The 13,477-nt window shown below is 56.5% G+C and overlaps 1 protein-coding gene across 6 annotated transcripts in view; it reads left to right on the forward strand.

Moving 5' to 3' along the window:
• CAPN5 (calpain 5) overlaps positions 1-12,381 on the forward strand; it is a 51,830-nt gene extending 39,449 nt beyond the window's left edge. For all 6 annotated transcript variants that reach the window (XM_027039614.2, XM_053203730.1, XM_027039615.2 and 3 more), the window contains 9 exons: positions 2,110-2,302; positions 3,058-3,251; positions 3,898-3,975; positions 4,809-5,004; positions 5,626-5,748; positions 6,924-7,120; positions 8,032-8,147; positions 8,719-8,855; positions 9,835-12,381. In XM_027039614.2, the coding sequence (XP_026895415.1) occupies positions 2,110-2,302; positions 3,058-3,251; positions 3,898-3,975; positions 4,809-5,004; positions 5,626-5,748; positions 6,924-7,120; positions 8,032-8,147; positions 8,719-8,855; positions 9,835-10,017 (1,417 nt within the window). In that variant the 3' untranslated portion in view covers positions 10,018-12,381. The remainder of the gene's footprint in view (positions 1-2,109; positions 2,303-3,057; positions 3,252-3,897; positions 3,976-4,808; positions 5,005-5,625; positions 5,749-6,923; positions 7,121-8,031; positions 8,148-8,718; positions 8,856-9,834) is intronic.
• Positions 12,382-13,477: the final 1,096 nt, after the last annotated feature.

Raw genomic sequence — 13,477 nt, forward strand, 5'->3', positions numbered from 1 at the left:
CCCACTCATGCACTTTCTCTGTCTCTTTCTCTCTCTCAAAATAAATAAAGTTAAAAAAAAACCAAAAAACCTCAAGGAAACACATTGACACATTCCATTTTCAGTCCTAAGAAAGAAAAACCCGCCCCCTGGTGGTCACTGAGTCTCCATGGTCCTAGGTGCAGACCCCTCTCCCAATCCGTGAGAGCCACTTAGTAGGCTTGCTCGTATTTAGGTAGCAGTTTTATTAATTTTTTTTTTATTGTGGTAAAATATAGAAGGTATGGAAATCCAGGCAGAAGGTAATAAAAGTCACCTGTATACTCCTGCATATTCTTTTGGGCCCCTCTGCTCCCTTTCCCTGTTTGAGGCCACCTGAGTTAACCAGGCCTCCTCCCCCTTCAGGAAACTTTGCTGCCCTCCCCTCAAGGCCCTGCCCCCACTCCTGTTTCCCTCCCTGCGCTCCCTGCATCCTCTCCACACCTCCCTGCTCCCTCCCAATAGCAACTCTTATCTATCTATCTATCTATCTATCTATCTATCTATCTATGAATGAGACAGAGAGAACGAGAACCAGTGGGAGGTGGGTAGAGGGAGAGGGAAAGAGAGAATCTTAAGCAGGATCCATGCTCAGTGTGGAGCCCGACACAGGGCTCAATCCCACGACTCTGGGATCATGACCTGAGCTGAAATCAAGAGTTGGATGCTCAATCGACTGAGCCATGCAGGTGCCCCCACCAGCAACTTTTAATATCTTTGATGCCTCTTTTTGTTTATAGGTTACCGTCCAAAGCTTGTGTTGCTGTTTTGTGGGCCTGGATTTTCAATTTATGTAATCTGTTTTGTTATATGTCCCATTCAGCTGTTCACATCCACATTCAGCACTGCCTTTAAGACCCCAACCCTTTCCCTAACATTTAAAGAAGAAGCCACAGTTGTGGCCCTTAGCACCTGAGATGTTGCACATAGTAGATGCTTAATGTTTTTTATTTTTTATTTTTATTTGTGATTTTTTTTTTTTTTTTTTTTTTTTTTTTTTTTTTAGTAATCTCTACACCCAACACGGGGCTTGAACTCACAACCCCGAGATCAAGAGTTACATGCTCTTCCACCTGAGCCAGCCAGGCACACCCCGATGCTTAATGTTTTTTAAATAAATTATTGCATACATTTTAAACATCATTGAAATCCAGCTGTATTGTTTTTTCAAAAGTAACAAGCTAGTAATAGTATTTTGCCTGCTGTAGGAATTCCTTTACAAGGCTTCATTCAATGGCTACCTCATATCCCAGAGCACAGAGGCAACATTAGTTTTTATTTTTTTTAATATTTTATTTATTTTTGAGAGAGAGAGCTTGCACAAGTGGGGGAGAGGCATAGAGAAAGGGGGGACAGAAACTGGCTCTGCACTGACAGCAGAGAGCCTGATGCTGGGCTCGAACTCATGAGATCATGACCTGAGCTGAAGTCGGGTGCTTAACTGACTGAGCCACCCAGGCACCCACAGCAGCATTAGTTTTTTTGTTTTTTTTTCAATGTTTATTTATTTTTGAGAGAGAGAGAGAGAGCGAGCAGCGGGGGAGCAGAGAGAGAGGGAGACACAGAATCCGAAGCAGGCTCCAGGCTCTGAGCTGTCAGCACAGAGCTTCACGAGAGGGCTTGAACTCATGAATCGTAAGATCATGACCCGAGCTGACTTTGGACACCCAATGACCTGAGCCACTCAGGTGTCCCTAACAGCAGCATTAGTTTTTAAAGTCAATTCCCTGTTGTTAGACATTTAGGTGATTTCTAGTTTTACGTTGTTATAAATAACGTTAATTATTTATAATTGATGTTTCAAAAGATACATGAGTTTTTAATACTTTGCTCGGTTTCTGGACAGTTAAGTGTTGGAGACAGACTGCTAGGGCTAAGGAGAATTTGCGTGATATAAAACGGGGTGGTTCAGGGAGACAAACACTGGCCTGGGAGCCAGAGACAGGGATTTCAGTGTCGGCTCTGCCGTGACCTGCTGTGTGACCTTAGTTTGCTTGACCTCTCTGAGTCCCCCAGATCTCCCCTGTAAGGCGAGGGTTTTAGACAGGTTGGGGAGCATGAGCGGGGAATTCTTTCCACATTGCTCCCCAGGCTGGCGGGCTGTTACCAGGCCCTGGATGGAGGCAACACGGCGGATGCGCTGGTGGACTTCACAGGTGGCGTTTCCGAGCCCATCGACCTGACTGAGGGTGGCTTTGCCAACGATGAGGCCAAGAGGAACCAGCTCTTTGAGCGTGTGTTGAAGGTGCACAGCCGAGGAGGCCTCATCAGTGCCTCCATCAAGGTGAGAACACAGAGGCAGCCCTCCCCATCATCAGCCCTTACTGGGGTATCCCAGGCAGAGCCCCTGCTCAGACTAGCTCATAATCTGGACGTTCAGCCTCATGGGGGGAGGGGAGCAGCTGGAGCGTGCAGCCCCCTCCCCGGTGCTGGGCAGCACGAGCTGTAGGTCCCTTGCCCTGACCCCCTACACTATGAAATACCTTGCTGTTTGACCAGCATCCCCCTTTTACGGGCATCTTGTATTGGGGCAGTAGGTGTCTGTGCATCTGAGGGTCCCTTAGTCAGGGTCGCTACAAGGCAACTGGAAGAGGGGAGGGAGACTCTGCTCCTGGCACAGGCCCGGGTGCCTCAGGAGAATTGACTTATTTCATCAACTGCTTTTATTTCAGGTGGGGGAGCTGGGGCACCACTGCAGGCACCAGTGGTGGGTCCGTAGTCTGGCTCTCTGGAAAAAGAAAAAGCCCTGCTTTGTAGCGTTTGCTGATTTCTTTGGCGTAAATGCTCCCACCATGTTGATTTCAAGCTAATGTTTTAACAGTTGTACAACTGAGCCTGTGCCAGTTAACGCCAATGCACTCCTGGGCCACCCCACTTTAGCTGCCCCATGGGGGCTTTGTGCACACAGAGCCCCCCTTTGTGTGGGGCTGCCATTCCTTCCCTGTCCTATAGAGAGTGGTGTAGGCACACACCATCCCTGCCCCTCCAGCTAGAGCCTGACCAGACCCTGCCTCTCTGGGCAACTGTGTCCTCCTGCAGGCAGTGACAGCAGCAGACATGGAGGCCCGCCTGGCATGTGGCCTGGTGAAGGGACATGCATATGCCATCACTGATGTGCGCAAGGTGCGCCTGGGCCACGGCCTGCTGGCCTTCTTCAAGTCAGAGAAGCTGGACATGATCCGCCTGCGTAATCCTTGGGGCGAGCGGGAATGGAACGGGCCCTGGAGTGACACGTGAGGCCCGGGGATGGGGGTGCGGGCACAGGGCAGACCCCAGGTGGGTGGGCCCCAGTATGAGAGCTTGGGCAAGGACAAAGGTGGGTTTCCTAGAGGAGGTGACACCCAGGCTGGGCCTTGAAGGATATGGGAGGAGGATGACATTGGGAGACTTACTTTGCAGTGGGCACGTGTGTGGGGGTGGGTGGGGGGTGGATTCTGCAGGGAAGAGACCTGGAAGTAGGGATAAGCTGATTCCTATAGAGGACAGAGAACCCAGTCTGGCGATGAGTGGGAAAGAAAGCAGGGAGGGAGGCCACCAGGGGTGAGAATGGGGGTGACTGCTCTGTGTTTGGCTCATGGCCCTGGTGAGGTGAGGACCAGAGCCAGGCCCCTGGTGAAGGAGCCCCCTTCCTTGAAGGTCATCCCGCCCTTCCCCCGCCAGCCTGCAGCCTTGTTCTCAGACTTCCAGCCCCTGGCATGGTGGCAACCCACGCTTACCAGACAGGCTTTTTGGAGACGGGCTGGGCCTGGCCTTGGGTGCCGCCAACTATACCCACACTGATGGAGGCCTGGTTCTGGGCTGTCCCTCGGGCCTCCTCTCCCTTGCCAGGGTGGCCCTGGTGGGGTCCCTCCTCTTACACTCCTCCCTCTTCCCTCCCAGCTCAGAGGAGTGGCAGAAAGTGAGCAAGAGTGAGCGGGAAAAGATGGGGGTGACCGTGCAGGATGACGGGGAGTTCTGGTGAGTGTGTCCGTGCCCCACGCGGGCGTCCAGGGCTGGGCGGGGGCCTCCTGTAGCAGGGAGCACCAGATGGAGGGAGGCAGATGCCTCACCACCAACTTGCTCTGTGGCCTAGGACAAATCATGCCTATTTGCTTCTCTGTGAAATGAGTTGGGCAGTAATGGGCCCGTTCATCCCCATAGTCCCCAGTACCAACCTCTGGGGACCCTGAGCCGCTCCAGCACGCAGGTTGGGCCCTCAGCAAGTAGGCCAGGATGCCGGCAGATGGGGATACGCGAAGCAGGGGTAACGCTGGCAGCCTGATTGCCGAGAGCTGCCGAGAGCAGCTGGGGAAGAGAGGCCCCTTGGAGTGGCTGCCTCCTAAGCTGGGCCCCAGGGTCAGGGGAGCCCTTGGTGGGCAAGGAGAGAGACCCAGCCCAGTCAAGAGAGTACGCTTAGGTTTGAGAAGAGGGAGTTCAGGGAGGCCAGGGAGGCGAGGGGAGCTAAGGGGGCACGTGGGTTGGGGTTGGGCTCGGAAGATGGCAGCAGCCTTGCTTAATACTGTTGCTGATTGTCACAGCTAGTCTTTGCCGGCTCCCGTCTGCCGGGAGTTGTACTGCGTGCTTTTACTGCATTACTTAATTCCCACGCTACCTCTGTGAGGTGGGCAGCTGTTGTTAGGTTCCTTCCCATTTTACAAATCAGGAAACTGAGGCCAGAAGAGATGTGAAGGGGCCAAGTGACGCCACCTCCACACTTACTCCCCTGTGGGTCGTGCTTCAGAGCACACAGGGTGAGTAGGCGGGTGGCCAGCCAGGGGGACCTGCCCAGCCTCGCCCCCTGCCACACCCAGGATGACCTTCGAGGACGTGTGCCGATACTTCACCGACATTATCAAGTGCCGTGTGATCAATACGTCTTACCTGAGCATCCACAAGACGTGGGAGGAGGCCCGGCTGCGTGGCGCCTGGACGCGGCATGAGGACCCCCGGAAGAACCGCAGCGGGGGCTGCATCAATCACAAGGACACCTTCTTTCAGAACCCGCAAGTGAGTGTTTTCGGGGCCCCTACTCCGCCCCTTGGGCAGCCACGGGGGCCCTCGCCACTGCCCTGCATGGGCTCCTGCATGACCTTGGGTATATCCCTGTTCCCCCGTGGGCCTTTGTGCGCCTGTCTGCATAGTGGGGGTTGGGTGGGTGTGTTTGGGTGCTCCTGGGCAACCTGCAGATGGTAAAGATGAGGAAGCTCGTCCAGAATTACAAGGACATATAGAGGGAGGCTGAGCTAAAGGCTCGAACCCCTTGTTTCCACACACACGGGCTCTCCTTCCAGGGGAACTTGGCCAGATTGGCTCTTCCTCAGGGAGGACCTCTCCCCTGCACCTCGTTTGTTAGGACCCTGGCAAATGTTTACCTTTCGTTTGGCACCGACTGCGTGTGGACTCTGAGCTGAGCATCCGCGATCTCACAGAGTCCCCCCGCCCCTCAGGCAGCGTAGGGAGCGTAGGCCCATCTCACAGATGAGGGACTGAGGCCCAGAGAGGTGCTGTGACTCACCTGGACTCAGATGTGGAACTGAGGCCCGGCTCTGGCCCAGCTTCCAGGAGCCAGCAAGCCTGTCTCCGGCCCGGTCTCACTGCTGTGTCTCTCTTCCCTGACCTTCTCTGCAGTACATCTTTGATGTCAAGAAGCCAGAAGATGAAGTGCTGATCTGCATCCAGCAGCGGCCCAAACAGTCTACCCGCCGGGATGGCAAGGGTGAAAATCTGGCCATTGGCTTTGACATCTACAAGGTGAGGCCAGCTGGGACCCCTGCTCTGGGTGAGGAGAGCAAGGGAGCTGGATTTTAGGCCACCTTGGCGTGGGGGAGAACACTCTAGAATACTCTGGCCACTGACATCATCCCTGTCATTCTGGCCACAATGGCCGATGCCATGGGCATGCTGTGGCGTGAGCCCTATTTGGAACACCCACAGAGGCCCAGCCTGCCTGGGGTCAGTGGCCATGGAAGCCCTCAGCCTGATTTCCTCCTGCCACAGACCCACTGGCTATTTGGTGGATGGGAAGGTGGTCAGGGCCAGGCCCTGGGAGGCCCCTCCCTCAGGCCTCTGGGTCCCCCTGAGGTGGAGGCCTTGCTGCGCCCTGGGAGGAAGGATCTTGGGCAGAGCCAGGTGGGCTTGCCGCTGGCCGCTCCCCCTGGCCTGGGACCCGAGGCCCTCCTCGGGTTGCGACACCTGGTATGTGATGGCACTTGGCATAGCGGGATGCCACGGGCCTGCCAGACACCGAGAACCTCGGGAAATCACGTGGACGTGCTGGGCACGTGGTCGGAGTTGAGCCCCTGCATTTGAGGCGCTCAGTCCCATCATGACACTTTGTTCGTGTCCTTGGGTTGGTACATCCATTGCGTGCTGAGGTGTTGTGACTTTGACATGTCGTGACCTAAAGTGACATGGCTGTAGCTTACCATGCCACTCGTTCCAGGAGTTGTCTGGCATGTCCTGGCAGCTGGTGATGTCATCTCCTGGCCACGTGCTATGTTGTGGGCAGATAGTGACACGGACGCTGTTACCAGGGGGCTGCCCGTTGCCCCCCTCCTCCTAATGGCTTTACTGAGATATAACTCACATACTATGCAGTTCACTCATTTAAAGTGTACAGTGACCTTTAGCACGTTTGTAGGGTTGTGCGGCTGTCACACCAGTCGATTCTAGAACGTTTTCATCACCCCAGAAGGGAAGCTTGCACCCTTTAGCCGGCACCGCTCAGTGCCGTCTGGCTCCCCGCCACCGTCCACCCCCGAGCCTTAGGCAAGCACTCGTCTACTGCTGTCTCTGTAAACTTGCCTTTTCTGGGCATTTCGTGTAAATGGATCAGGTCGCTCTTCTCACGGCAGCGAGGGCGCGATGTGCGAGGTAGGTGGGGGGACCGGGGGCTCCGTGCGCACCAGCCTCCCCGCTCCCCGCAGGTGGAGGAGAACCGTGAGTACCGCATGCACGGTCTGCAGCACAGGGCCGCCAGCTCCATCTACATCAACTCACGCAGCGTCTTCCTGCGGACGGACCAGCCCGAGGGCCGCTATGTCATCATCCCCACCACCTTCGAGCCAGGCCACACTGGCGAGTTCCTCCTCCGGGTCTTCACTGATGTGCCCTCCAACTGCCGGTGCGTGGGGGGCTGGCTCAGGGCCGGGGCTGGAAGGGCCGGATTCCATAGCAGGCTGACCCGGAATCTGCGGAGACGTTGAGGGTCTGCCCGAGGCGTGGAGCCCAGACCTCCAGCCTCCCTGGGCTGACGTGAGCACCCACGTCCTTCCCCTCCTTCCCCTGCTCCTCTGTCCCAGCCTCTCTCGGCTATATAAAGGGGCAGTATTTCATATGTGCATAGCACTTCACAGTTTACAAAGCTTTCGCTCTCTTCATTTGCTTTTCCTGGACCCCAAGCGGGGGTCTGACCTTTCCATTTTACAGATCAGAATTGGGGATCGAGGTTTGGGGTGGGGGAAGTTTCCAAGGTCACGACCCCAGTGGTCGAGTTGGCCTAGGCGGACTGCTAGAGCCATCCCCTCCCTGCTGGGGTGCAGGCCCCGTGAGCCCCCACACTGTCCTCCTACCCTGGTAGTCAGGCCCGATTCAGTGCTCCTTGCACACAGTGCAGACCTGGGAGGCAGCACGTGTGGTGGGCTCTGGGGACCTGGGTCCTGCTGGCCCAGGCTCCACCTCTGTCCAGCTGTGGGGCAAATCCCTTCTCCCGTTGAGCCCAGCTCAACGCTTCGTAATCTGTAAAATGGGCATGATCACCCAGGGCTTTGGGAAGATCACAAATAATACCTGTAACATCCCAGCAGGGGGCTTGGCACACAGTGAGTGCTTAGTAAGTTGCTTTTTCTCTCCGGGAGGACGGGGCTCCCTGCAGTAGAGAGAGAGCAGCAGGAAGCCCGTGGTGGTTTGCCCAGGATGAGCAACGTCTGGACTACATACTGCTCCCCTCCCCTGCCCTCTTCTCGAACCCCCTCACCTTCCATCTCCCTGGCCCCCTCCACCACCTCACCCCTCTCCTCCTCTGCCCTGTACCAGGGAGCTGCGCCTAGATGAGCCTCCCCACTCCTGCTGGAGCTCCTTGTGCGGCTACCCACAGCAGGTGACCCAGGTGCACATCCTAGGGGCTACCGGTCTCAAGGACTCCTCGACGGGTGAGCTCGCCTGGGGAAAGCTCTGGGACCCACCTCCCCAAGGAGATGGCCCATGCCCCCTCCCCACTGCTCAGCAACAGACACCAGCCTCCCAAGCTCTCTTGCTCTCACTGAATGAGCAGACCTTTCCTAACATCCACTCAGGACCCAGCCTTGGAATGAAACTGGGTGTGTAGAGAGGACTGGGCTCTGCTGCCTGCTTTGGGGCAGCTTCCCGTGGGGTGGGGCAGTCCGACACAGGGACAGACAGCTGGGAGGCAGGGCTTACAGAAGGCTCCCTGGAGGAGGTGGCCTTTCTCCAGGCTGAGGCGGCATTAAGATATGAAGCCCAATAAGGCGGGATAGGCAAGAAAAGTGCTCTGGGCAGGGGGAACAGCATGGAGGCCAGAGATGACCAGTCTGCCCCCTCCTGTCTCTGGAAGTTAGGAAGGGAGTCAGGCTGTGCTGTCCCTTCTGAATATATGAACTCCGTCCTCTGCTTTGGGAAGAGGGAATCACCTCCCAGACTTCTGTCCCACTGGGTCCTGCCCCAGGCCCCATCATCACCCCGTGGCCCACTCAATTTCTGTAGGGGCCAACTCTTATGTGATCATTAAGTGTGAAGGGGACAAAGTCCGCTCGGCGGTGCAGAAAGGTACCTCCACACCCGAGTACAACGTGAAAGGCATCTTCTACCGCAAGAAGCCAGGCCAGCCCATCACAGTCCAGGTGAGCCCCACCATCCTGAGGGTCTCCCCTGGACCCCCTGCCTGATGTTTTCCCACTCATGGGGGCTGGGCCCAGGGTGGCAGAGCTTTTGTTGGGGACCCAGGAACACTAAATTCTGGTTCCCACTCTGTCCCTGACATGGTATGCATGGCCTTGGGAATTCTCTTGCCGGCCCTTCCTCGTGCCCCAGAGTGCCCCCTGTGGGGTGAGTTGTATTAGATGGTGTGATTTTGAGACACAGTAGGGTTAGTCTCCTGGCTGGGGACAGTGGTCATCTCTGCCGGCTTTGCCCCCATGGCTTGGGAGTTGTTCCTTAAATCCCACTGGAAGTGGGTCCACCTGGAGAGGTTGCACCAAGGTGGCATATAGTGGGTGTGGCAGTTTCCCCAGAGCAAGGAGCCAGGAAGCCACGGTCCTGGACTTGGGCTTTCTTCCCTTCTCAGGCCAAGGTGGCCCGTGGATGTTGATTTTGGGCTCATTAGTGGGAAGTCCTCTGTCCTCCCGGCACAGGCCGGGGCCTCCCCGGGGGGTGGAAACCATCAGTAAACAAATGCCCAGGTACCCTGGGGAAGCCACTGTAGGATTTCCAAGTTTTCCTAACACTGGGCCCCACTGGATCAAATCACAGACCCATAGCTGTTGGGGCTGAAAGGACTCTTAGGGGCCGTTGATCCAACCCTCGTATTAAAGGTGGGGAAATCACTTGTCCAAGGTCACCTAAGGTCAGTGGCAGAACTAATAGTAACAGACTAGACTGTATATGGAAAGGAGTTTGACAGATGGGAGGAAGCCTGAGGCTCCGGAAGGGGACGGCCTTGCCCAGGGTTCACGGTGAGGCAGAGGCAATGCAGGGCTCCTCTTAGCCAAGGCTTGCACTGCAAGAAAGGGGTTCAGGGCCCTGCCACCAGCACCCCCACAGACCTATACTCCTGCTCTTAAAGATGCCCACCCCCCCCGCCCAAACCTTGTCTCCTCCCAGATCTGGAACCACCGAGTCCTGAAGGACGAATTCCTGGGCCAGGTGCACCTGAAGGCCGACCCGGATGACCTCCAGGCCCTGCACACCCTCCACCTCCAGGACCGCAGCAGCCGGCAGCCCAGCGACCTGCCAGGCACGGTTGCTGTATGTGTCTTCAGTAGCACGTCCCTCACGGCCATCTGACCCCTGTCCCTCTGCCTGGCCTCCACAGTTTTACCGCCATCTGCATGTCCCCAGCCAGGCCAGGGACTAGCCTGGGAGCCAGGACACTGGGGGCCTTTCCCCAGCTTTTCCGCTGACTTGCTGTGTGACCTTGGGAGGCCTCTGCCCCTCTCGGGGCCTCAGTGTCCCAAGGACCCCGAAGCATTCCCTTCTCACAGAGGAGTCTTCCTGCCTGAGATTTACAGTAGCTCTTCCGACCCCAGCTGTCACCACTGCTAAGGGACTCTATCCGTTGAAAACGTTTTCTCAAGGCCCTGCTGTCTGCCGACGGAGTGCCAACCTGTCACTTGTTTACACACGACCTTTCACGTCCCCAGGCCCCACTCTTGCCCCTTGTGTCCCAGACCCGCCCCCATGTCCCAGACTTTGCTTTCTCTGTCACCTACACATGGTTTTCTAGCCACCTTGAAAGGACTCTTGGCTGTTGCCGGGTTTCTGCTTAGGCTGGAATTAGGAAAATGTGCAAGTGACAGTCATTCATTCTCTACTCCTGCCCACTTGCCCATTCATTTATTTACTCAACAGAGATTTGCCAAATGAATAAATGATGCCCATGAGTCGCCCGCTGGAGCTGGGGCCCTCCCTGCAGCTCTGGGAGACCTGGCATCCACCCGGGGCCTCACCCCTGCCTGGGTCCTCTCAGAGGTCGACGCCCAGACATGGCTGCGGCCTCACCCCAGGTTCTGATTTCACGCCTAGCCTCTGGGTGAAGGCCCCTAGTGGGATGGTGGCATCTTCCTGCCTCCACTGCCTTCATGTCAGGAGGACACCCCCCTTTGGTCGGCCAGGAGGGTGTGGCGGGCATGGGGACCTGAGGGGAGGCACATGCTTTCAGGCCCCCCTCTGCTGCAAGACTTGGGCTTTTCCTGGGAGGAGGCCTGGGGTGGCAGTCTCAGGCCCACTGGGCTCAGATCACTTCTTGGGCTTGGCAGGAGACCGGTAAATCCGTCACCTGACCAGAGGCCCCTCTTCCAACATTCCCTGCAAAATGCAGCCCTCCTCTTGCTGCCTGGACCAAAACGTTCCTTTAGTCCTCAATGTTTTATATTCTTTAGTGTTAATCAATCTTAACCAGGGGTTTTTAAAGGAAAACTGAAAGCCTGAACCCCTTTTTTCATCTTAAACTCCAATTCCTGTGGTTCCCCTGATTTTATTTTCATTCTGCTGGGGGAGGGGGTGAGAAATCACATCTTCTCAGAGGAGGCCTGCAGGTGGGTGAATAAGAGGGTATTTTTTTTTACTTGGACGTATCACAAGCCGGCACCACCCGTGTTCTTGGTGAGCGTTGGCGCCATGACCTGTTTCGGGTCCCTTCTGTGCCCTTCCCTGGCTCCAGACTGGGCACCGTAAATGAAAAAGCCCAGGTGGTTCAAGAACAAGAATTCCTGTGGCCTTGCTGGGAATTCCTTTTGGGCACCCGAATGTTTGGCTCCAGATCTGGCTGTTTGCTGCAGTGTCCTGGCTGGAGGTGCTGGCTTCTTGACTTTGCCTCCTCACTCTGTGGCCAGCTCTATTCCTGTGCCCTGGTCCCCGGGCCGCACGAGGGGCCAGGAACTGAACAAGGAGGACAAGAGGATTCCTTCTCGAAAAGCTGGGACTTGCCCTCGAGAACCTGGGGCTGGGACATGACCACATGACCAGGAGCAAGTCACTGAAACCTCCTGTGCCTCGATTTCCCTTCTGCAAAGTGGGGCTAATGGTTCTTGTTCGTCAGCACTCTCGCTAACAAGTGCTGAATAAGGGCAAAACCGTACCCTTTATGTATCTCTGTATGCGTGCACACTATATCCACTCATGTAATCACTTCCCAGTGTCTTTTTCAAGTGAAGGCTCCCAAGTTGGGGTGGAGACGTGAGGGCCAGCCTGGGGCTTCTGGGGCGGAAACATGGGTCTTTGCTCAGCCATGCCCCCTTGGGCTAGGGGGCAAACCAGGATCAATTGGCAGGCCTATGTGGGCTTCAGTCTGAGGATTGGGCACTGCCTCTTCCCCCCCAAAATGGGTTTGGCAGCCCTCTCCTTGCTTCCTGCCCCTCTGAGTGGGCCAGGCTGGCTCCTGGCTGTGCGAATGTCCCTCCCTGATCCCTGGGTGAGTGAGGATAGATTTCTTCCGGGCTGGGACTGGAGGGTGGGTGGGGAGAGCAATTGCTCTGCTCACCTGATGCACCCTTCAGCCTGTGGGGCCCACGGAGTCCCCATTTGCATCTGGGCAGGGCCTCTGGTCCATACCACCCGGATGTGGGCTTTACTCCCCTCAGGGCCTACCGTGGGGTCAGGAGTGGATACCTGTTCTGTTCTCAGAATAAACATTACTACAGTCCCAGAAAACTTTCTTGTATCTGTCTGTCCCTCTGGGGGTGAGGGACAATGGAGGGAATATTCCCAGGCTTAGGTAGGTGACTGCCCTCTGGTCAAGAGGCTCGTGAGGGAGGACTTGAGAGTTAACAGCTGAGGCTGGGCCCCACTGCCTGCCCGGTGCATCTGTGGGCAGAGGTCATTGGGATCATTCCATCATTGCTTCAGCTGGCCTCATCCCAAGCCCTGTCCCGGGCACTGGGGATGCAGGGAAGCAGCCACAATCCCATCCATTGGGCAGTCTACAAACTAGTGGGGAAGGCCAATGGGAACACTCCAGTCCTAACAAATGCCACCCAGCGAGTGACTGGTAAGGCAGTGGGAGTTCTGGGAGCTTCGAGCCTACCTGGGAGGGCAGGTCGAGGCCCCGATGCAAGTGGGAAATGGAGGGAGGGAGATAGCCACAGGAAGAGGACCTGGGTTTGTGGGGCACAGGCGGATGTGGGAGGCTGTTGAGAGGAAGATGATGGCAGCTCCAGTCGGGGTTAGGGGCTGGGGAGAAATAGTGGACAGAGCTCAGTGATGACTGGGGTGGAGTGGGGAGTGAGGAGAGATGAATTAAGGCCAATTTGTAGGCTTCTCGACAGGACTGCGAGCAAAGGACATTGTGAATTCTGAGCCCCGCTTAGCAGACTGGATGATAGTGGGTGCTGAATACACTGTTGCTGTTACGTCAACTGGAGATCACTGCGGACCTCTCCACTCCATACCACGCTGGGCCCGTCCTCGCAGATCAGGCCTGCATTCTGCCTCAGTGTTCCTCGGGGGGGGGGGGGGGGGGCTCAGTTTTCCCATCTGCAGGCTGACAGCCTGGGAGGCTCCGCAAGAGAGCTGACTGGGGGAGTGGTGGGTAGCAAGTGTCAATGGCAGGTGCTCCCCCAGAAGTGGGGGTGGCGACCTGCAGCAGCTCATGCTGGGGCCCCCTGGCCAAGCCTCTAGCAGCCGGCTACCTTGTAAGGGTCAGGAAGACGGAGTCAGAATCCTGGTGCTGCCTTCCTTCACTGCTCCAGACGGGGGCGCTCTGGAGGGCAGTGGTGCCCGTGCCCAGCAGGTGGCGCACTCGGGCCTC

The sequence above is a fragment of the Acinonyx jubatus genome, chromosome D1 (genome assembly GCF_027475565.1).
Source record: "Acinonyx jubatus isolate Ajub_Pintada_27869175 chromosome D1, VMU_Ajub_asm_v1.0, whole genome shotgun sequence".
NCBI classification, from domain to species: domain Eukaryota; kingdom Metazoa; phylum Chordata; class Mammalia; order Carnivora; family Felidae; genus Acinonyx; species Acinonyx jubatus.